Raw genomic sequence first — 25,913 nt, forward strand, 5'->3', positions numbered from 1 at the left:
AAAATATAAGCCGTATCTTGTCACTCCCATTTTCATCACTCTGGGGGCATGCCCAGCACTCCTGGCGATGCCGGGCTGCCCCCAGAGACTCTCCCTGTATTAACGGCCCCTCCTCAGTGACCGGGAGACGGGAGCTGCTCAATAACATCGCAGTGCAATAATATCATAAGAATACAAAAAAATATATATCTTATAGACTATTCTAGATAAATGACAATTAGAAGGTGATTGGTTGCTATGGGCAACTTCAGTTTATGTCTCGAAGGATTGATACATTTCCCAGAGCTCGTAACTGCATATCATGTTTCTGCTTCATTGATGTCCCTGCAAAAAATGTATTCCTAATACTGAACGTGCTCCCATCGCATATACTTACTGATGGAAGACACTCATTTGACTGAATCAATATTCATTATAATGGGCCTGACTCAAAAGCAGATGGATTTAGAACATACTTGCATACTCTCCCACAAGGGCCGGGAAGTTCCCGAAAATCGCGTGGGGCTTCCGGCTCCCCGGAAACGTGGGCAAGTCTCCTGGAGCTGCCCACCACCCGCTGCCTACTTACTGGGTGAAGTGGGCGGTCTGGGCGGCAAATGACGCAATTCACTCTGAATCATGTTATCATAGCCACGCCCCCCACTGGACAATGACGGTAATCTCTGCATTGTATAGCGGGGGTGGCCATGTTGACGCAATCGCTCCTCCATGCTCCTCACATTGCCTCCTGTGCTGCGCTATGCCCCCATAACGCACCATATGTCATGCCACGCCCCTACTGTGCCAACCTGGCTGCCAGAGGATGCATAGCGGAAATGCATGGAGAGCCATACAGTTTTGATAGGGGTTCATGGGCGGCAACCGGGGTGTGTGGCCTTTGTTGGCGGGTGTGTCGTTAAGCATATTGGGGGGGGTGTCAGCCGCTACTGCACCTCCGTCTCCATCTGAATCAGGCCCAATATAACATCCATTTACAAGGTGCCAGCGACATCACAGGCATGAGATAAACTGAATGTAGAGAGGCCCAGTGTTGTGACCTAGGTAAATATTATACAGAGAATGCAAGATATACTTTCACCTAGAGTAAATAGTAAATTGAAAACCTATAACTTGTTCACGGGATCAATGCTTCAGCCCATAAGGTGTAACTTGTGTTAAAGAAGAATCGAGGAGATAGGAACCCAATAACTTTGAGCAATTTTGTGTAATTTCTGAGCTGTCTGAAATCATAGTGGATTGCCGAGTGCTTTCCCCTGAAGATTGGTTCAGACTACAAAATGGCTGCCAGCAATGTGAGTGCCTGCAATGAGTGCCCTGCTGAGTGTTTTCTCCTGAAGATTGGTTCAGAGCACAAAATGGCTGCCAGCAATGTGAGTGTCTGCAATGAGTGTCTTGCCGAGTTCTGTCTCCTGAAGATTGGTTCAGACTACAAAATGGCTGCTAGCAATGTGAGTGCCTTGCCGAGTGCTGTCTCCTGAAGATTGATTCAGACCACAAAATGGCTGCCAGCAATGTGAGTGTCTGCAATGAGTGCCTTGTCGAGTGCTTTCTCCTGCAGATTGGTTCAGACCACAAAATGTCTGCCAGCAATGTGAGTGACTGCAATGATTACATAAGCCAAGTGCTTTCTCCTGAAGATTGGTTCAGACCACAAAATGACTGCCAGCAATGTGAGTGTCTGCAATGAGTGCCCTTGACGTGATAACATCTGAACTCTCCATTTATATATCGCTTACCTGTTCTTCAATGTAGAAATACAGTTTTCAAATATATTTCTTGCAATGAACTCAATAAAGACTATGTACATTTTATGCAACAACTTTATTTGGGTCAAATGCAATTACAATATAGATTGTCCACTTAGATCCATAAATTGTTTACATAATATGTGTATATTAAGAAGTACAGCATTTGTGCTTGTATTCTGCCAAAAATACAGCCGAAAGTACAATAAATCAGTGCACTAGGTAGTAGATTACAGCAAATATAATAAACACTATGCCCTCTGAAAGTCTTAAAAATGAGTTGATTATATGTATTCTTACCTCCTTAAATTCATAAATATAGTTATGGGTATTTAAAAATATCATAAACCCCACATACAGGATTCCTACCAGCTGGCAGGAATAAAACCTGTATTGTCATGAAAACACGCCGGAGCCCCTTTGAACGCGTAGATATTCTCCACACAGAGTTGGCAGGAATTTCCCAGCATGACTGGGATTTTATTATTATTATATGAATTATTGTAGATCAGACACAACAGCATCCTATTCTGAGAAACAGCCACAACAATGTATTGCATCAGCTACAGTATAAAATACACCTAATGTTCATTTAGCACAGTGTTACACTTGAGATAATATTTCAGTAATAACCCATAGTCGTCTGCTGACTGACCTCCCTCCCACGGTCCAAGTGAAAGTGCAGGGCGGGTGTGACAATGACGCCACAGCGAATCACGGCGGAGATGTATCAAATCAACTAGAGAGGCCTAGGTGGAGAACCAACCAATCAACTACTAGCTGTCATTTTTATAGAATGTACTTGCAAAGATGATTGGTTGCTATAGGTATCCTCTTCACTTGTCCCCTTTTTAGAAGCTTTGATCCATCTCGCCCCAAGTCATCAAGGACTGGCCCCGCCCACTTCAGATGAAAGTGAATCGCTATACCGGAGGGTGATCTACTCTGCTGAGAGTCCGACAGCATGTGTTAACCGATGTTTCCTATAAAATTATATTTAAGATTGTAAACATTTACCACAGAAACTTGGTCCCCAGTTCCAACACACTCTCACAGCCTATTACTGTACACTGTGAGACAAATAGGTCCGTACGAGCTACTGATATATTGGTAACAGTACAAGACGTCACATTTGTTCCTAAAATGTCATAATACAAAACAAAATATCTTAGAACAAAGCTGAGATATTTGCTGATGGTTTCACATGCATAAAATGATAATTACAAGACTAGGGAGGATGGAGGTCTCTACATATGTCATAATTCCATTAATAGTATTTTCTATGTAGGTCGGGGGGGGGAGCACACTGCAAGTTTAAATCACTGATATAAACAAAACGACAATATATTATTTTTTTCTTACGTTTTCAAAATGTTATAGTATATATGGCTACAGCAAAGCTTTTATCTCATGTCACTGTCATGTTGCATGAAGTTACAAACCGTAGTATAGGATCATGCCCAAAATTGTATATAAAACAAGAAAGGGACATCTGTCAGAGAGAAGGAGCATGCAGGGCTTGTGGGAAGTAATACTATTGTTAGCACAATGAAATGTGTGTTTTTGTCACGTAGTAAAACATCTAGGCTTACAAAATGCACTTACAATTATACACACAAAACACAGTAATTTTGTATACTATAGCTCTTCACCAGTTCCTAAATGCGTCTGAACAGCACAATCCACCAGCTGCATTCGTCTCACCTCTAGACGCTCTCAATTATACATATTCTGGGTCATTCCTACTAATAGTATATCTTGTCAAGATGTTTGTGGCCAATAAGGTGGAACATGTTTTTGCTTATTCATATTAAATCTGATTGGCAAAAGATGTCGGGCCAGTTTGGTTATACCGAGCCTGGTTATAGTTTTGCTGGCCAAGTCCGCCTGGTTGCCCAAAGTTGGGTTGCTGTACAAACCCTCCCTGTTGTTGGTTATATGGGGGACTTGGTCCATAGGAATCTTGATTGTATCCGCCTTGGCTTAAAGACTGGCTGCCAGACTGTTTTTCTATTGGTTCTTGGGGATAGCGTTGCCCAGAAGCGTGCCAACCCGTCTCCTTGAAGACAAACCAGATGTTTCCAGCCCACAGAATAAAGTTCAGGAAACCAAAGACCTAGATGTAAAAAGTACAAAAGTGATGACTTAAAATAGTATTGACAAAGTAACAATTATAATTATGCACAAGGAGTGCATATATACAATGGCTTGCAAAAGTATTCAACCCCTTAAAGTAAACAGTTTGGCTGTATTACAGATTGCACTTACACAGATTGTTTCATACAGTATTTTTTATTATTTTTATAATTTAAGTAAATTTTCATACTTATAATTCATTATTTCTCTGCAGATTTATTTTTTTAAATTGCTGTAGTTGCACTTATTACTTTTTTTTTGCAAGTTCATTCTTATTAGAAAATTTTCAGTATACCAGAAAATATCAAACAGCAGTACACCATAGTATAAGTATAGAATAGAAAGTACAAAAAACATAATACACTATGATAGAAAATATCAGTATTCCAAAGAAAGAAAAACATAAAAGAAAGTAGAGAAAAAACAAACAAAAATAGTTGACAGAGAGAAAGGAAAAGTTGAGGTAGAGAGGGTAGGAGGGAGCAGGGTAGTTAATACCGGAATATAGCACATAGGAGACTGAATCCTAGTATCTTAGCAGAGAGATAGGACTTAAGTTACACGTGTCAGGGATTTATACTTATCTGATTCTGAATTCCAACCAGCTAAATCAAATTGTGGAGTAGATATGAAATTTATAGGGCGATTACATAATAATGTCATCCATGGACCTATACAATTCAATTCATTTAAATCAGTCCACAAGGGCTGGGGGTGAGGTAGATCTCCAGCGCATCGGTATTACAGCCTTAGCAGAACTATTAAGGTACTTCAATTGCGATTTTTTTTTTTGTACACAGATAACGGTGATTTATGTAAGTTTAAGAGACAAAATTCTGGTCCATCTGGAACATCTGAACCCAATATTTCATGTTTCACCGAAACCACCTCATCCCAAAACACCTTAAGAACAGGGCAGGACCACCATATGTGGAGGGGGGTTCCCAAATCCGCCCCACATCTCCAGCAACAGGCCGACACACCAGAGTACATTTTGGATAAGATGGATGGGCATCGTTACCATCTGGAAATCACCTTAAGATGAGTCTCAAGGGTAAGGATATTGGTGGATGAGGTGGATCGCAAAGGATATTCACCTCAGGGTGCACTCAAAATAGAAATCAGGATCAGTATAATACATTAATAGTTTTTATTAAAAACATTAAAAAACATATAAGAAATAATGCAGTAAAACCGCTCAAAAGTGTAACAATTTTCTCATATCATTTGCAATTCTTATCATTAATATCATATGTGAGTAATCAGCAATTCCACTCATACAAGTGGATTATTATCCTTCCAGTATTGCGTTTATCCAGATCAAGCAAAAAAAAAAAAAAGGTCTCTAGTCCCAGTTAGGGTTAAACAGCTCCTGACTATGTAAGGATTAAGAAGCCTCTGTGCAAATTTCAACTTTAAACAGTTCCACTCCAGTGGTGAGTATAATCTCCAACCAACACTCTCTGCAGCCAGCCGAAAGGAAGAGTCTGCGGCAGCTATTTCAAAAGACAGTGATGATGTAAAAAGCTCAGTCTCGGTATAATTACCCAGCTCTCCTTACACTGCTGATTGTAGGAGCAATGCCGGTCCAATTGTAATGTAGAAGCCTTACTATTCCACGGACTTGGAATGCTCTGTCTGTGTATATCCAGGTAGCAGACGGATGTTCCTTTTATGGTCTCACCTCACACAGCGGATGGTCATTCTCATTGCGGGGAATGTAGCGTGCAGCAATAAACAAAGTTGCGATCTGGATAATTCAAGTAACAGGTCTCTGGCGTGTTCTCCATCACATGACGGTTTCCTCAAGAGGGCAGTGTAATCTGGTCTCTACTTTGGGTATCTTAAATACCCCACCTCATTTATCTTAGGCTAATAGAATTGCTGATTAGAGATTTAGAACAGATGTATCCTGGGGTCACTTATCATATTGTATTTTAACACTTCATATATAATTCAAAAAGTTTAAAATAGAGAACTAATCAAACAATAATAAATTCAGTACATGATATACACCACTTTTAATAAGGGTTACTATATAATTTAATATGTATTTACTTTATTCCTGAAGACAGAGATGAGTCACTCTATAATAAATTCCTTACAATCCACATTTATCTAAAAACAACATAATTCTGAAAGAGCTCTGTGGCTCAGAAAACTAATGCTCCGCACAGTGTGTGAGTGTCCTGGGTTCAAATCCCAGAAAGGCAGACTACCCATTTTGTATTTTACATTTTTGCTGTTTATTTCCTTTACAGGTTCAGATGAATTGATTGTCCTAATTAATTCTTTATCTTGTTGAGTTCAAAAGTAATATTTATTGTTTGAGGCTTTTTTCCTTTATATAGGGTACTATCTTGTATCCTATAATACTCTATACAGGTTGAGTCTCCGATATCCAAAATGCCTGGGACCAGGGGTATTTCGTATTTTGGAATATTTGCATATCATAACGAAATATCTTGGGAATGGGACCCAAATATACACACAGAATGCATTTATGTTATATATACACCTTATACACACAGCCTGCAGGTCATTTTATACAATATTTTAAATAATTTTGTAGCTCAAACAAAGTGTGTGTACACATACATAGAATTCAGTTATGTTCCATATACACCCTATACACACAGCCTGAATGTAATTTTATACAATATTTTTAATAATTTGTGCCTTAGACAAAGTTTGTGTACATTGAACCATCAAAAATCAAAGGTTTCATTATCTCAGTCAAGCCAAAAAAATTCCGTATTCCGTATTTCGGAATATTTGGATATGGGAGACTCAACCTGTACAAAACCTCTAACCCATTAATAGGACAAAATCAGAATACATTCCTATAATACTTTATACAAAACCTCTAACCCATTGATTGATCGAAAACAGGATACATTAAAATATATTAGATCACATAGCATTCTACCTTTATACAAAAGATTAACCCCGTAACTAGCACAAGAAATCATACAATATCCATTAATTAGAAAAGACTCCCATAATTTATATACTGTTCATTTCAAAATTTTCGTTTAAACCGCCTGGTGTTAGAGTCCCCAGTGCAAAAATCCAAAAGGCATCCTTCCTTGTTAACTGTCTATATCTGTCCCCTCCTCTCTTTGTAGGTGGAATTTGTTTGATGCATTGTATAGATAGAGTATTAATATCTCCCCCATGTTCTTGCACAACATGGCGAGACACACTATGGAGTGTGCTTTTCTTAAGGACATTTCTTCTATGTTCTAAAAACCTACGTTCATTGTTCTAATAGTACGTCCAACGTATTGTTTTCCGCACACACATGAGATTAGATATATCAATTGTCGATCTATTTATGTGATATATCTATCTATAGTGAATTTCACATTCGATGACATAGAACCAAATTCATTACCTATTTGTATTACAAAGTTACAGGTAATGCATGAAGTTTTCCCACAGCCATTTGGTTGTGCTGATAACCAACCTCTTGTGGTTTGTTTTTATATCTAACAAAGAAACTCGGGGATAGGTAATTCTTTACATTTTTAGCCTTCCTGAAAATTAATACTGGATCCTCACTCAAATGTGGTGCTAAAATTTTGTCCATTTTTAATTGAGAATAATTTTTCTTCGCGATATTTTTTATTTGGTTGGAACAACCATTAAAGTTAGAGATAAATGACAGATTAAATTGAGAGTCCAGTCCTTCTTTTTTATTTTTCACTTTCTTGGATAAGATCTCGGATCTATCGGTGGATTCTACTGTTCTAAAAGCTTCATATAATAGATCATCTGGATAACCTTGTTCCTGTAGGGCTCTAGTTAAATCTTTAGCTTGTTCACAAAAGTCGCTTTGATCTGTGCAGTTACATTTGATCCTTAGATATTGTCCCCTAGGGATATTACTTCTCCATTTTAGATGACGGCAACTAGAATAATTTGGGTAACTATTACAATCTACTTCCTTTTTAAAGGTCTAAGTGCAAATGCAGTTGTCCCTGATCGAGAGGGCAATGTCCAAAAAATTGATATGTGTGGGGTGAATTGTATGTGTAAATGTAAGACCATATGTGTTATAATTGAGATTAGAAACAAATGAAGAAACTAAATCTAAACCCCCATCCCAAATAATAAACAAATCATCTATGAATCTGCCATAGAGCACCAAGTTCCCCTTAAATGGACCCCCCACACGTACTCCTCCTCCAGGAGTCCCATGTAGAGGTTTGCAAAACTCAGGGCAAACTTGGTGTCCATGGCAGTGCCAAGTGTTTGAAGATAAAACTGTGATTCAAAAGAAAAATAGTTGTGTCAAAATAAATGTAATAGAATCCAGAATAAACTCACATCATCTATTCCCCAAGTCCAAATCAAGATTCATGAAGTGACGGATGGCTCCCACTCCACCCTCATGTGGAATGTTGTGTACAATGACTCCACATTGCAGGTCATTAGTACATATCCAGCTCGCCACTCCACACCACCCACTAGTTGTGGGCAGTATCTCTGATATAGGACCTGAGGGAGGTGACGTGTGTCTGTAAAAAAGATCTACAAAATTATGATAAATTAGTTGTGAGGGACCCTACACCTGAAATAATAGGACAACCAAGAGATGACGTGAGTGGTTTCAGTATTTTGGGGAGGTGATAGTAGGTAGGAATAATCAGATACAGAGAAAAAATAAAGTATAATTCATCTTTGGAGATAGCCCCCTCGGTTAGGGCCCCATTCAAGAGTGTCTTAAGTTCATCTAAGTAGCTCTTAATTGGATCTGAGGAGAGTTTTTTATAAAATGTTTTTCTTCAAACACTTGGCACTGCCATGGACACCAAGTTTGCCCTGAGTTTTGCAAACCTCTACATGGGACTCCTGGAGGAGGAGTACGTGTGGGGGGTCCATTCAGGGGGAACTTGGTGCTCTATGGCAGATTCATAGATGATTTGTTTATTATTTGGGATGGGGGTTTAGATTTAGCTTCTTCATTTGTTTCTAATCTCAATTCTAACACATATGGTCTTACATTTACACATACAATTCACCCCACACATATCAATTTTTTGGACATTGCCCTCTCGATCAGGGACAACTGCATTTGCACTTAGACCTTTAAAAAGGAAGTAGATTGTAATAGTTACCCAAATTATTCTAGTTGCCGTCATCTAAAATGGAGAAGTAATATCCCTAGGGGACAATATCTAAGGATCAAATGTAACTGCACAGATCAAAGCGACTTTTGTGAACAAGCTAAAGATTTAACTAGAGCCCTACAGGAACAAGGTTATCCGGATGATCTATTATATGAAGTTTAGAACAGTAGAATCCACCGATAGATCCGAGATCTTATCCAAGAAAGTGAAATATAAAAAAGAAGGACTGGACTCTCAATTTAATCTGTCCTTTATCTCTAACTTTAATGGTTGTTCCAACCAAATAAAAAATATCGCGAAGAAAAATTATTCTCAATTAAAAATGGACAAAATTTTAGCACCACATTTTAGTGAGGATCCAGTATTAGTTTTCAGGAAGGCTAAAAATGTAAAGAATTACCTATCCCCGAGTTTCTTTGTTAGATATAAAAACAAACCACAAGAGGTTTGTTATCAGCACAACCAAATGGCTGTGGGAAAACTTCATGCATTACCTGTAACTTTGTAATACAAATAGGTAATGAATTTGGTTCTATGTCATCGAATGTGAAATTCACTATAGATAGATATATCACATAAATAGATTGACAATTGATATATCTAATCTCATGTGTGTGCGGAAAACAATACGTTGGACGTACTATTAGAACAATGAACGTAAGGTTTTTAGAACATAGAAGAAATGTCCTTAAGAAAAGCACACTTCATAGTGTGTCTCGCCATGTTGTGCAAGAACATGGGGGAGATATTAATACTCTATCTATATAAGGCATCGAACAAATTCCACCTACAAAGAGAGGAGGGGACAGATATAGACAGTTATCAAGGAGGGAAGCCTTTTAGATTTTTGCATTGGGGACTCTAACACCAGGAGGTTTAAATGAAAATTTAGAAATGAACAGTATTTAAATCATGGGAGTCTTTTCTAATTAATGGACATTGTATAATTTCTTGTGCTAGTTACGAGGTTAAACTTTTGTATAAAGGGAGAATGGTATGTGATCTAATATATTTGAATGTATCCCGTTTTCGATCAATCAATGGGTTAGAGGATTTGTATAAAGTATTATAGGAATGTATTCTGTTTTTGTTCTATTAATGGGTTAGAGGTTTTGTATAGAGTATTATAGGATACAAGATAGTACCCTATATAAAGGAAGAAAACCTCAAACAATAAATATTAGTAAGGCTTCTACATTACAATTGGATCGGCATTGCTCCTACAATCAGCAGTGTAAGGAGAGCTGGGTAATTATACCGAGACAGCTTTTTACATCATCACTGTCTTTTGAAATAGCTGCCGCAGACTCTTCCCTTCGGCTGGCTGCAGGGCTGCAGATAGTGTTGGTTGGAGATTATACTCACCACTGGAGTGGAACTGTTTAAAGTTTAAATTTGCACGGAGGCTTCTTAATCCTTACATAGTCAGGAGCTCTTAGCCCTGACTGGGACTAGAGACCTTTTTTTTTTGCTTGATCTAGATAAACGCAATACTGGAAGGAGAATAATGAATCCACTGGTATGAGTGGAATGGCTGATTACTCACATATGATATTAATGATAAGAATTGCAAATGATATGAGATAATTGTTACACTTTTGAGCGGTTTTACTGCATTATTTCTTATATGTTTTTTAATGTTTTTAATAAAACGTATTAATGTATTATACTGATCCTGATGTCTATATGAGCGCACCCTGAGGTGACTATCCTTTGGGATCCACCTCAAATACTATCTGTTTATTGTTAAATAGTAATATTAGAGCTATTTGCTGGGTAGCAGCTCTCTAATATATTTTATATACACACAACTACATTTATAATATTTAATAGTGCCTGATTGTTGTATATATATTTTTAAGTACCACTATCTGCCTGTGTCTGGCAATATATCTGCCAACCACAGTGCCAGTCAGATAGATCCGATTGCTCAGTACATTACAAACAGAACCTGTGCTCATCGCTTGTGCCCTGTGACACGATGAACTGTGTACAACCAGCTTTATTCAGATGAACAAAATAAATACATAAATCTTTATACTGGTAGATACATATAATGGAGCGTACACACGGTCAGATTTGTCAGACTTGTCAGATGAACGACTGAACGATTAAACGATTTGAACGATTTGGACGATTTGACCAAAGTTTTGAACGATTTGAACGATTGAACGATTTTTGACTGCATTAAAATGAATGGAATCGTCCAAGTCTGACTGCAAACCCATCAGATGTCAGATATCGTTATCTGACAAACGGGAACGCGCATCGTTGATCGTCCATCGTTCAGGCATGTCAGATATGAACGATTTTCCTTCAGATATGAACGACTGAACGATTTTTAAATCGTTATCGTCCATATCTGAAGAAAAAATCTGATCGTGTGTATGCACCATAAGAATGAGTAGAACAAGAAACTTTGTGTCCTTTTGTAAAGCAAAGTCTCCAGTGCAGTGTACAGCAAATTCACTCTAATGACCCTGCCTTTATTAAATAAACGTGGTGTTAGCATTAATTCCCCCCCCCCCCCATTGCATGAAAATGTTTAATCTCTGCAAGATAACGCCCAATTTAATAAAGCGTTTACCAGCTTTGTGGCACCCTGTGAAGACGGTGTGCAGTGTCACCTTTCAAGTTCAAATTGAATTTGGTGATAAATGAAGATGAGAGTACCTTCCTCATATATTATTCATCTTCCTGGTATCTGTCACAGCAGTGGCATTTATATTCAAATCATTGAGTGTCACATGAAAATGTAATCTCAAATTATTTCTAGATTAAGTTTCAAGTCTTATGTGTTCTGAGGGAATCGTAATTAGGTAACCTTGACACGGTCAGATTTATTGTGTCTAAACCAACCGCACTCTCCAACTGTGGGGAAGGGCTTTCCCTGAATTGTTAGAGCTGCCTCAAAATGTGTGTATTGTAAAGTTCTATTGTGTGTTCTTTTAGATTTATATCAACTTGTGGAAGGTTCCTTGCTAAATATAAAGTAGCACAATACAGTAGTTACAGCAATAAATGTCATTATAGTCTTGGGAAAGTACCATCTATTCACACACTGCATTCTATTCAGTTCTATCCTGTGGGAAAATGTGACTCAATCATTTTTCTTGTGCAATACAACAGTAGAACCTTGTGATACCACCGTGCAGGCAGTATTTGGATGGATGCTATTGTCGCCAGACCTTTAAAAAAAGTTTCAGTGACAATTCTAAGAACATTTACTGGCAGCTGTTGGAAATGATGTGTGCAGGTGTTAATACTGCGGAGTTATGTAGGGACACACCATTGGATGACTTAAACTATGAGCAGCCCAGTTACTTAACCAGTGATGTTGGTTTATTGAAGTATAGTAGGTACAGCTGTACTCGGGCGTAGAGAGGCCGGGCCCGGGTGAAAGGAGGGGGCGTGGCCTATCCACAGGAGGCGTGGCCACGTCCCCTAAGGATTTGTTTACAGGCATAGGAGACTGCTGTGTAGCCACGAGCAGTCTCCCACTGCAGCCCAGCACACAACAGCCTGTGCTGACCTGCTGTGATTTAAGAGGGAGGGGGGCTCATCAGCTGGTGAGTGTGTGCTGCAAACAGGTAGTGGTGCAAGGATGCTGAAACAGCTTTTATATGCAGTTACTATATGCGTTCCACTGCTAACCTTCCTCTCCCGGAATGGCTCGCTGTCCCCATACACTAGTATCACAGATATCTCCTGCTTACCTTCCTCTCCCGGAATGGCCCGCTGTCCCCATACACTAATATCACAGATATCTCCTACTTACCTTCCTCTCCCGGAATGACCCGCTGTCCCCATACACTAGTATTATTATTATTATCCTTTATTTATATGGCGCCACAAGGGTTCCGCAGCGCCTTACAATGTACATAAACAAATGAGCACACAAGAAAACAGTTATTAACAGTACAAACAATGCAGGACAGATACAGGATTAATACATTGCTGCATAACACTTAGATAAGCAGCATGGTGTCAGCAACCAAGGGTGTGGTACGGTTGTATATTAAAGTATAATCAAGTGAAGGAGAAGCACATGAGGGAAGAGGGCCCTGCTCGTGAGAGCTTACATTCTAAGGGGAGGTGGCAGACAGACTGGGGTGACACAGATGGGCTGGATACAAGGGTGACAGTATTATAACATTTATGTAAAGGTTAGTTTAAACTTAAGAGGAAAGGACAATGAGTTGATCCAAATTTCACCAAGCCTCAAGATTTAGGGCCACAACCAAGGTCCATTAGAGGGGTCAATTTGGTGCGTCGTTCGGTATGGCATAGTTGGGGTGGATAAGCAGATTGCATGAGGAGGTCAGGGTGGATGTGAGCAGCATTGGGAATCCAGGTACAGGCACAATCCATATGCATGGTGGTAGTGTGGTGGTTTTTAAAAACCAGTCCTAATAGCAGGAATAGTTGTTTTGTTAGTTTCTCCTTCTGTTCTCCTCCTGTTTAACTCCTGAATAACTCCGGCTTCAATTTAAAAATTCTAGTTTACACTTTAAATGAAGCACTTAAAATATAAGCACTCTTGCAAACGCAGCCCTGGCTTAGCAGCCCAAAATGTAAGTAATAAGTATGGCTGAAACCAGGTGTCCACACTGATTCTACCCCTCCCCAAACAGTAAAGGGTCAGCAAGCAAATAAACAAATGGTGAGAGGACAACCCACAAACACAGATACAGAGTAAATTCCTGCCTTGGTACAGATTTTAAAACTATATGAAATTCTCTATAGTTAGATTACCTAGCAATCTTAAAGGCTGTGTAAAAGAAACACCAAGCAGGAAGATATGCTGGGAGCAGTAGTTAGATTACCTAGCAATTTTAAAGGCTGTGTAAAAGAAACACCAAGCAGGAAGATATGCTGGGAGCAGTAGTTAGATATCTCCTGCTTACCTTCCTCTCCCGGAATGGCCCGCTGTCCCCATACACTAGTATCATGGATATCTCTTGCTTACCTTCCTAAATGGCCCATTGTCCCCATACTGTACACTGGTATCATAGATATCTCCTACTTACCTTTCTCTCCCGAAATGGCCCGCTGTCCCCATACACTAGTATCACAGATGTCTCCTGCTTACCTTCCTCTCCCGAAATGGCCCGCTGGCCCCACACACTGGTATGAGGACAGAATTCATCAAGCTCCTAAAATATATTATCAGAGCTTGCCTGCGGGAGCATTCACCATCTTCAGATGGTGTTTGCTCCCGCAATCAGCTCCTTCCCTATGGGACCCTTGATGAAGTCATAGACGGATGAAATGCGTTGGGTGCTGTTCTTCTTACCTCATGAACTATTTTTGCACCTTACTCAGATAAGCATTGGGCTTTTTATTTATTTATTGTTTGCTGATGCTGCTATGTATTGAACCTTTTAATATAGATTTGATAGAAAGTGTATTGATAATCAGAGAAGAATTTAACTTTTTGTCCTATTTATTGTATGCTGATGTTGCTATATATAGGCATATAGAAAGTATATGAGCTATTTTATTGCTATAGATGTTTATCTCATCTGAATTTGCACTGCACATTGCACTTTTTTCACATTATTTATATGTCTGGTGGGCACCCAGCAGGGGTTAACCCAGGAATATTGTGTTTTTATTTTATGTAGAAATAAATAACATATATTTTTATCTTAAATTATTGTGGCTGATATTGTATTTATTTATTTATACTAGATAAAGCACTTTGTTACACATTGCACTTTATTACACACACACACATGGTGTTACAATGGTTTTGCATATGTTCATATAACAATAAAACGCCATTCGCTGCAAACCAATCTCATTGACTATATTAATTTCTAGCATATAATCAAATGCTATAACATCATTGGTTTAGCTGACGCCCATAAATTCAGGGGAGTGCGGTTGGGAACAGAGGACCTGAGTCAGACCCGCTCACTATGATGCGTTCGCTAATAGCTGGCCGATTTTTGCACTGTGCGCATGCATACGCATCGCAGTGCGCGTACGTGAACCAGTGCGAGAGATCGGGAAGCACTCGCTCGATGCACATAGACAGCCCAGCAGAGTGAGTGACAGGAGAAGCCATTTGTGGGTGGTGACAGGGAATGGCTATTAAAAACGGGGGAGTGGAGGTGCGAACGCAGGCGTGCCTGAGCGTCTTAACGCCGTTTCAGAGGCGTGCATAATTAACAGGCAGCGTCATAGTACACGTCACCTGGTTGTATTTCACACTGAAGCGCTCGCAGTGCTTGCAATAGGGTATAGTCAACCACAAGCACTGTGTTCGCTTCCGATGGTACCCATGTAACGATAGTTGCATACACTTCCTGGAGATGACGTGCGCAAGTGGGCGTCTTAAGACAGGCTGGGTGTCTGCATACACAGGGTGATCGCACAGCGGCGATATTATCGCACTCACGATAATATCGTCAATATCGTCAATTTTTCTGCAAAATTATCGCACCCGCGATAAATTATCACCAATTTTTCGCCAACCGGAACAGTTGACTTCCAGCAAACAGCAGTAATAGTTGTTTAAATGTACATGGTATTTAAGAATTGTAAACTTCAGTATACTTGCCACCTGGATATAAAGCTTTGTATGGATATTTTCCTTATTGAATAGGGACTCCAGAGTGTTGTTACTAGATCCGACAATAGGAATGTATGGCCAAGTACACGGAAGTCATGATGTAATCGCTCTACCCACTACGTGGGGAGCTTGGATCTCTGTGTAGCGGCTTCTTCTGACGCCACCATAAAGCGCACAATTCCAAGTGGTATTCTCCTTTGGGAACTTGAATCTTTGATCCCACGGAGGTAAGGCTCAAGTAGCGGGCAATATGAGTTTAGATCCGCGGTCACAAAAATGGTGGTATAACAGCTCTACCCGTTGGAAGGGGAGCCTATTTCTTTTCTATTGCAATTCAGCCCGACAATTGAAGTCTGCTTAGTCAAGGGCTATATCCAAAAATGTCTCTTACTTTGGACTGCGTTCTTTGCTGCAATACAATGTGTGTCTGGTCAGTGAGGAGTAGTGAACGGAAGTTCACCTTTGCGTTTCAACGCCTCCTGGCGTCCTTATCTGCAGAGAGAAGCCCATAGGCTTCTATAGGGTAATGCCATCTTCTGGTGCCTCGCATTCCAAGGCTTGGTGCATATGAGAACCGCATTTCTCCCTTTGCTGCATCCCGCCCATTTGTCAAATATGTCCCTTATACTGGGTACACACTGGTAGATATATTACCCGTACCACTGAACAAGTGATACATCTATAGTGCATTGCCGGGTGTGTACAGCGTTTGTGTCTGTGAACGAGATAGTTCATAGGCATGTCCAATCTGCTTTGCAACACAGTCAGTGCCGCCCGACTATTACGCATGGTACGCAGGCGTGTAGGGTGCCAGGCACCCTGCACGACGCAGAGCATAAAACCCCGCCCGCTCGAAATAAAGTTAGGGGTGAGGGAAGGGAAAGGGAGGGGAGAGGAAGGCACACGATAAATGCGCAGCTTCCCAGCTGTAATCAGTTCTGTCCATCCCTGAACACAGCAGATGGCCGAAATATCTGAAAGATATATTGTCATCTGCTGGTGTGTATGGCCGCCAATCGCCCATACACATGCTGCAGGGACCCAGCGGTGAGTGACAGCTCAACTAGACGGGCAAATTTAAAGGGAAGCAGTAAATATCCCGACTGTGGGGATTCTGGCAGAGAGAATGCCGGCACCGGCATCCCGACCGCCGGAATCCCGAAGGTAAGTAGAGGGAGGGTTAGGTTTAGGGTGCGAAGAGGGGGAGGATAGGTTTAGGCACTAGGGGGGAGGTTAGGGTTAGGCACCGGGGAGGGTTAGGGTAGGGAGAGGGGGAGGGTTACCGACAGGTGTTGGCATCCTAGCCCTACTGAGATGCCTGTACCTATCCCAATTCAGATGCCCAACCAGTTGAGCTGTGAAGCCCAGCACATCGGGAAGATGATTAGTGTGTAAACCTCAGATAGGCCGACCCATCAACCTAGTGTGCGACCAGCCTCAGCTTCCTTTAATTTATCCTACTCTTTCAAAATTGGCCCTGGGAAATTGGGAATACACTTCTGCTACTGTACAATTATCTTATTTGACCTTTGAAGTCAAAGACAATATCCCCAAGCCACGGTATCTTTGGGAATGTTTCTGCAATGAAAATACAATCGGTACAACAAAGCTTACAGCATTCTGCTCAGTCCTCCTGTCACATGAAAGCAACTCACCACTGAAGTATTTAGACTTGACATGACAGGACTACGCAGGGACATACACTTGTTGGCTGGCTGTTTACAGGCTGATATCAGTAACAGAACTTCATCAGGATCTGTAGCCACCTTAACATCGGAGAGTCCTTTAGCCCAAGAGGACGAACTAACCAGCCACAGGAACGAAAAAACCACGGTAACGATAAAATCCTAGAAAAGGGGAGAAAAAAGAGAAATTATAACTTTTCTAATGTTTTAAAAAAAATCATCCACAATAAATAGCATCAATTGGAAATGAACTGAAGTAGAACTTTTATTTTGTACAAGCTGTAATGCTCGGCGTAGCCTGACTTTTAATTATTTATTTATTCTTCTGTATTCAGCCCCTACCACCTTTCTCTCCTTATATCCCCCCCAACCTCAACCTAGTCTGCTGGTGGCCCGTCTGTGGTGCTGAGGTGCATGAAGGTCCCAAAAGTCGTCAGGTATGTGTATGAGTGTGTTTGTGATAGGATCATAGGACTGTAAGCTCCAGGGACTGATGTATGATTGTACAGTACTGGGGTATATGTTGGTGATATATTTGTAATGTATAATAAATAACATTGAGGACCTCCATAGATAGTAATATTGTGAGTCACGTACATAGGGCTCTAGTTGATAAACTTAAAAACAGCTTTTCTCTAGCATTATAACTGGAGAAAAGTACAGATGTGTCCATACATCTTACCTCAGTGTGCTACAAGTCACGTTAAACATTATGCGTGAACGCCATTAGACTCGGTAGCGCCGAGCGTCTTTTGGTGCTACTTTTTACCTTCAAATGTATCCTGTTTTAATGCGAGCAGGACGCACAAGCAGCTTCTGCTGATTACAATGCTATGCGGCATGCCTATATTCTGTGTGTGACTGCGGCTGTATCTGCATGCAAAATGCTACGTTACAGAGTCAGTGGCTGTGACACTGTAATGTAGCATATCGCAAGCAGATACACTAATGTTGTTAATGTTATGGTAAGCTGAGCCAACCTGTTTGGAGAAATATAGGGGTCTATTTATTGTGCCTTGGATGGAGATAAAGTGAACGGAAATAAAGTACCAGCCAATCAGCTCCTAACTGCCATGTCACAGGCTGTGTTTGGAAAATGACAGTTAGGAGCTGTTTGGTTGGTACTTTATCTCCGTCCAGGGCTTAGTAAATAGACCCCATAGTATGTTTTATATGTCTATGTAATGTCTTTATATCGGGTGTTTCTAAGAATAGAATATGCTGTCTCCTCATTGCTCCCTCGCTGTGTCAGGAAGGGCAACTGGGAGCTCCCTGAGCGAATATAATGACTTCTATATGAGCAGTGCACCACTCACATCAGTAGGACAGCAGAAGCCATTTATCACTGAAACTTCTAATGTGCTGGAGACTTCAGATAACCGCATTACCTGAGGCTGCTTAGCATGTGTGCAGCGGTCACTGCAGTGTATGTATGGTACACTGTGCACTGTATGGCTGATTTCCTGTCACTGGTAAGAGGCACAGTGAAAACAAATTACCTTTATTACATTTATAATATAGTATTATAATACTCTAAGGCCAAACACTTCCTTTGCTTATTCCTAGCACAGGAGGTATCAACCAATCAACATCAATTCTAAACTACAACAATATACTGCATGTAGCCAGGCAGACCATTTCATGTTGCACACATGTCCCTTGTTGTCCCTCTCATGCAGAAACAAGGCGCACAAGCACATTCTGGCACTGTAAAACCAAATGAGTAGCTCTATGCTGGCCAAAGACCAATACATACAGATGTGTCCACATACATCTATCCTCCGTTTGCTACAAGTCACGTTGCACATAACGTGTGAGAGCAGTGTGACTCAGTAGCACTGAGCATCTTTTTGTGCGACTTTTTACCTACAATTATTTGCACAGTGATGTGAATAGAACACACTTGCAGCTTCTGCTGATTAAAATAATATGCGGCATGCCTATATTATGTGTGCAACTGCGGGTGCATCTGATGCAAAATGCTATGTTACAGTGTCAGCTGCTGTGACACTAACGTAGCGTTTCACATGCAGATACACCCGCAGTTGGACACTGAATATAGGCAAAGCTTCCAACATTTGAAGAAGGTGAATATGGACATCTCAAAAATAGGAGGCATGACCTATCAACAAGGCGTGACCTATCAACAAGGGTCGTGGCCTCACAGGAAATGCCTGTCGTGGCCTCACAGGAAATGCCCCCCATGTCCATCATGCTGTGGGCTTGCCCAGTGATTCGGAAGCTGCTAGACAGCCACCTGTAAAGGGCACACTGGAGGAAGGCACGTAGAGGGTATCGCTGGAGAATGTCTGGTAGAAGATACACTGGAGGCTAACACATGGAAGGTACACTGGAGAATTACACGTAGGGAATACACTGGAGAATTGCACATAGAAGGATCACTGGAGAATGACACGTGGAAGATTCACTAGAGAATAACTTCTAGAAGAAACATTGATGAGTGCCACGTAGGAAATACACTGGAAGATTACTTGTAGGGAATACACTGGAGAATTGCTCACAGAAGGTTCACTGGAGAATAACTCATAGGAGGTACACTGGGGAATATCACTTGAGACTAAAGAAAGTGTATTGAGTGCACTTGTGATCCAGACGAAGGATAGGGTACTGAGGGCACTAGTATCCAGATCCAGGATAGGGTACGGAGAGCACTTGGGATCCAGATGCAGAATAGGGTCCAGAGAGCACTTGGGATCCAAATACAAAATGGAGTACTGCGTACACTTGTATCCAGATGCTGAATTGGGTACTGAGTCAATTCACAGGAGACCAGCACGGAAATAATAAAGATATAACACTAGAGGCCAGCGTGTGAGCTGAATAACTAGAGATCAGCATGTGAGCTAAATGATATAACACAAAGGATCAGCATGTGAGCTAAAATAATTAACTCAAGGGATTAGCGTGTGAGCTGAATAATAAAACACAAGGAATCAGCATGAGAGCTGAAATAATATATGACACTAGAAATCAGTGTAAGAGCTGGACACCAGAAATCAGCATGAGAGCTGAACACTTGAAATCAGCATGTGAGCTGAAATAATTAACACAAGGGATCAGCGTGTGAGCTGAATATAACACAAGGAATCAACATGAGAGCTGAATATATGACACTAGAAATCAGCGTGAGAGCTGAACACTAGAAACCAGCATGAGAGCTGGAACAGGAACACATAACACTAGAAATCAGCATGAAAGCTGAACACCAGAAATCAGCATGAAAGCTGGAATAAATGACACTAGGGAGTAAATGTACTAAAGTGAGAGTTTTTAGAAGTGAGTTTTAAAAGTGATGTTGCCCATAGCAACCAATCAGATTCTACTTAACATTTAACTAGCACCTTCTAGAAGATAATAGCTAGAATCTGATTGGTTGCTATGGGCAACATCACTTTTAAAACTTACTTCTAAAAACTCTCACTTTAGTCATTTTACCCCTCGAAATCAATGGGAGAGCTGAACACCAGAAATCAGTATGAGAGCTGAACACTAGAAAACAGCATAAGAGCTGGAATAAATGACACTAGAAATCAGAGTGAGAGCTGAACACTAGAAATCAGCATGAGAGCTGAATGAGCACACTGGAGATCCTAGGTGGAGAAGCACCGAAGAATATCTCAGCATGGAGCCTGGAGCGATGTAATAGCCACAATCACTGGAGAGTGAATAAAGTTGAACAGGTCACTTCCTGTTACCTGGAGTCCTGCTTTATACCCCTAGGTAGCCGTCCATTGGAGGAGAGAGTCAGCTGAGAGCTGGCAAGGCTACCACTGGATGAGGGACTAGTCAGGTGATAGAGACCAACATGGCTGCGCCCATGACCACCAACACGGGACCAGGATGCACACATGGAAGTCCTAGCAGACCTCGGGGAGAATACTCAACATGCCATTTGCCACCGAACCCAGCGTCTGAACGTCAGGAAGATCAGGGGAGATGCCGGTACAATGGTGAGTAGCGGCCGATCCCAGGCCACATCCTGACACAAGTGCACCATGAAAAAGATCCCATATGTCCAGGTGATCTACGTGTCTATAGCAGGATGGTTGGGGGTTTAATATGCATATTTGGTAATTGTTATTGGTTTATAGCTCGAAAGGGAATTCCCATTTGATTTTTAAATGGGAAGACGTTTGTATCCAATTGAACCGAGCTAGTACTTTTATTTTGTACTAGCTGTAATGCTCGGCGTAGCCTGGCTTACATTTATTTATTCCTCTGTATCCACCTCCTATAGCTTTCTCTCCTTATATCCCCCCCAACCTCAACTGCTGGTGGCCCCTCCATGGTGGTAGAGAGATGCATGGAGGAGCCGCCGCCAGCCATGATTTCTCCCAGCAGCGGCACAACAGCCAATGCTTTTTTTGTAATTGTCACAATGGCTAAAAAATACGCTGACTATAGCTCTACTGCTGAGAGGTCACGTCTGCTGACGGTTCCTCCTGTCAACACGTTTGGCAATGAGGGATTGGGCCACTAGGTGTCCTCCCGGACCATTGGCACTCTAGACATTCTCCTATATAGGCTTTGCCCAGGGCCGGCTCTGCTCTTGGTGTACATCTATTGTATGTGTTACCCTTGCTTGCAAATTATGGAAAGCAGGAAAAACAAAGGCATTTTGTGCTTCCATTGTTGGTGCTTTCGTGGGATTTAACACTGATGGACCACAGAAATATCTCTAATATCTTCTGTGGTCCTTCCATATCTGACCGCAAAGCAGTCCCCATAGGTGGAGGGGCTTCTATGCAGTTGAATTTAATGAGCTTGGCCCCGATAGCTAACGTCATCTGAATATGGCATTAGCGTTAGTCTATAGTACCCTATAACCCATACAGACTTTTAATATCTCCTCTGCGGGTGATTCCCGGCAATTATCTCCCCATCCTGCCCACTTCTTTATGAAGTGGGCTGGATGCGAGAGATCCGGACACACTTCCGTGGGTGCGGGGCTACCCGAAAATTCAGGAGCCTCCCGTAATAACCGGGAGAGTAGGTAAGTTTTCTAAAACCAACTGTAACGGGGAAGGTTTTCGGCAAGGGATCCGGAAAATCCCTCTCCATCACCTCCACTGACGCATATGCTGGCTGACGGCCACGCATGCACAGTGAGCCTCAGGACTTGAAGCAGAGCGATAGCGTAACCTATCATCACTCTACTCCCAGATTTTCGGCAGGATGGGCTCTTATTGTTGCCCTTCTCCCATCAAGAGCTGTTTGCTAAATTCAAGTGAAAATTAAAATGTTTACTTTGTGAATTTAGGTGTTAAAAATGTATCACATACGTAGTAAAAATGCAGATTGTGATAAATATGCCCCTTAATACCATTACCTAAAAGTATCGACATTGAAGACTACTGTGCATTTAGAGCATAAAAATAAAAAGCACACGCCATGCAAAATATATTTATTTTCTGCTCTTAGAATTGTATATACTGGTGAGAATTGCGCATCCAATCTTTTTCTGTCTGCAACATGAGCCCATTCTATTATCTATTAAAGGGATCACTGTATACTCCAGTCCGCCTCATGCTTTTAGCTTTGGCTAAAATGCTGTACTCCTCAGATTCCATATCATTTCTTTAACCTGATAAAACAAATTAAATATTTATCCGAGCAAGCAAGTATTCTACATTGTTCACACCAACCAGCGGATTACTTTAATTACCAGGCCAGGAGTTTTACAATTCACTTACATCAGAATGAAATCAAACTCTAATGTGGTAAGGGAGCATAAAGTTAATAAACTAATGAATTCAGCTCGGATGGCATTCAGAGAAGATATCGAAATAAACTTTGATACGTTTTAAAGATACACCGCCTTCTACCGGCATAACGTTTTGGTACAAAGTGATAACCTTTAAATCATAAACACAATAAACATTAATTTTGCATTGTTTTTATGTATTTTGTTTGGCTACAAAGAAAATATAACAGAAAAATGTCATGGAATGAAAACTTCTAACTTGAACGTATTAAGGACATTTTGAATAAAACTTCCTAGATCAGAGTGAAATCTCTTCAGGGAAAAGATGAATAACTGGCAGATTGTAAAATGCTAGAAAATAAATACACTAATCTGCCTATGTACACAGATAACAACTGCAAAATATACACGGTAATCTCCAAAGTGGATTTATGAACCGGTAGAACACTGTATCTGGCCGAAATAGGATACGCCATAATTAGAAGTCCCTCGATTGCGGAGACAATTATGATTTTTATTGCAGAGTATCGACGTGCTAAGAATTCAATTAGCAGTGGCAATTATGAAAAAAATGAAGCTGAAAGTGGCAGACCAGTAATGTATCTGTAGTTGTGCACAACCAAAGTAAACTTAAAAGTTAATAGAAAATAAAAAAGATTTTTATTTGAAAAAAATGTTTTTAAACATTATTGCCTTTAAAAATACCTTACTCTACATAATTTTGGTTTGTGAGATGACATTAACAAAACAGCTATAACAATACTTGCTAAATAGATTTCCCCATACCTTCCAACCAATGGCGGAACACCAGCTGGTAGAGGAGATTCCGAGGTGAGGGGGCCTCCATCCATCTGAGGCCCCTGCTCTGCTCATGACTGCTCCCTACCCAAATTTTGCTAAGGGGCCTGGCTTTGCACTTTCCACACATGCTCTCTATTGGGGTAAGACCATACTTGCCTACTTTTGAAAAAGCATTCAGGAAGATTGTGAAAGCAACACCTATGAGCGCGGCGGTAAATTGGGCGTCTACTGCTACATCTGAGAGGCGTGTCATAAAATTGCCTTACATCCAAATGTAAATGAGACCCAAAGCAGTTAGTAAGATCTACTTGTTCATGAAAACACACTGATACTTATCAGAAAATGCATGCTGCCATAGGGATCATTGTGCCTTATTATAAGAAATGCAGGGAAATTATACTAATGATCCCATTTGAATGTATATAGCTTCATAATGGGGATAAGGTGCAATCAAGGAGATCTTCAGGGAGACCGAGAGCTTGCTACTATTTCAGGGAGTCTCCCTGACAATCAAGGAGAGGTGGAAAGTATGGGTAAGACTGGAAACTTAAGGCCAAATGACGCCGACAAAACATGCAAAATTTTACATGCAAATGAGGTGAAAAATTTTTATGGAAAACTTGAAAATGTCACTAATTTCTATTTGAAAAAAAGACATCTGTGAATGCTGGTTTGATATACAAAATGGCTGCTTGCACTATGTATAGACAATAGGCAGCTTATTGCACTCCATCTGGGACACCGAGAGGGGGGGAGCAGGTACTAATTACTTGGGCCCAGGCTTGTTGGAGGGACTCGGCGGGGGACCGGGTCTGCCGCCAAACCCACTTTCTTACCTGTCAGCAGCAGAAGTCTCTCTACCCTGCCCAGCACTCGTAACTGTATGCTGGCTTTGATGGGTCCGTGGATACTGCTGACGCTGAGCAGCAGCAGTCTCCTCTGCCTGCATGATGTGCGGCCCCCCCTGGCCCCTGGTTGAGGGGCACAAAGCAACTGCTTTTTCATATATTTTTTAAGGGGCATGGCTCCACAGTTAGTCCACGACCCTACAGTACCCGTCCCCGCTCTCTACAGCTCTGCACTCTGACATGTTTTGGATATTATTACAGTACTTCCATATAAATCTACTTTGTGCTCAGAATTGACTATGGTCCTATGCTACCACCCATATTCTTTTCATATTTCCTAATTGCTTATCCCACACCTCCCAACATTAAGAAGTGCAGTACCAGGACTACTTAAAACTAATTTCCGATCCATCCAAACATGCCCCCATCTGTCCTAACAAAACAATTAAGTGAGTGCAGAGGGGTTAAAGTGTAAAGCTGGCCACACACTAAGCCGACTTTCAACCAACCATCAAACTAGTTGGCTGGTTGTAATGAAAATCTGGTAACGTATGTGAGTAACTGATGATCAGCAATTTGCTCCTAAATGCCAGAAAACAGATGAAAATAGTCGTTCAGACAAGTTTGTTAAATGTTTGATCTAAACAATTTGTTCAAACAACAGTTTTTGTCCATTTTCTGGCGTTTGGGAGCAAATTGCTAATCATCGGTTACTCCCATACTTTACCAGATTTTCATTCCAACCAATCAACTAGTTGGATGGTTGAATGTAAGTTGGTCTAGTGCGTGGCCAGTTTAAAAGTGTAGTATTGTACACGAGATTAGAAGAGGCAATAAAACTAGAGATGAGCGGTTCGGATTCTGTGGAATCCGAACCGCTCCGGACATAGGGGATCCGAGTCCACCCGAACCCTGTTCGGGTGTTCCCGCCTGACTCGGATCCCCGTTCGGGGCCGAATGGCGGCCGCCTGATGTCGGATTTTCACTAGAGAATCCGACATCAGGGCTCCTCGAGTGTAGGGCAGACCGCTGTGATAGCGGTCTGCCCTACACAGAACAAACACACAGCCGCCAGCGGCAGCTGTGTGTTTGTTACAGCAGCCAATGAGAGTCACACAGACTCTCATTGGCTGCTGCACGGAGGGAGCAGGCTGGAGCTCACTCATGAGCCCCGTCCTCGTCGCGTGGCAGCAGAGCAGACGGCGGCTGGAGCGGGGATACAGGTAAGTTTTTTTTTTATGTGTGTATGGGGGCCTGC

The 25,913-nt window shown here is 41.2% G+C and overlaps 1 protein-coding gene across 2 annotated transcripts in view; it reads right to left on the reverse strand.

Annotated features, from left to right (window-relative positions):
• Positions 1 to 1,833: 1,833 nt before the first annotated feature.
• SYNPR (synaptoporin) overlaps positions 1,834 to 25,913 on the reverse strand; it is a 239,903-nt gene continuing 215,823 nt past the window's right edge. For both annotated transcript variants that reach the window (XM_088473456.1, XM_088473457.1), the window contains 2 exons: positions 17,252 to 17,443; positions 1,834 to 3,861 (listed from right to left, as the gene is read on the reverse strand). In XM_088473456.1, the coding sequence (XP_088329582.1) occupies positions 3,556 to 3,861; positions 17,252 to 17,443 (498 nt within the window). In that variant the 3' untranslated portion in view covers positions 1,834 to 3,555. The remainder of the gene's footprint in view (positions 3,862 to 17,251; positions 17,444 to 25,913) is intronic.

This window comes from Taudactylus pleione, unplaced genomic scaffold, assembly GCF_031769625.1.
Source record: "Taudactylus pleione unplaced genomic scaffold, aTauple2 ptg000135l, whole genome shotgun sequence".
Taxonomy (NCBI): Eukaryota; Metazoa; Chordata; class Amphibia; order Anura; family Myobatrachidae; genus Taudactylus; species Taudactylus pleione.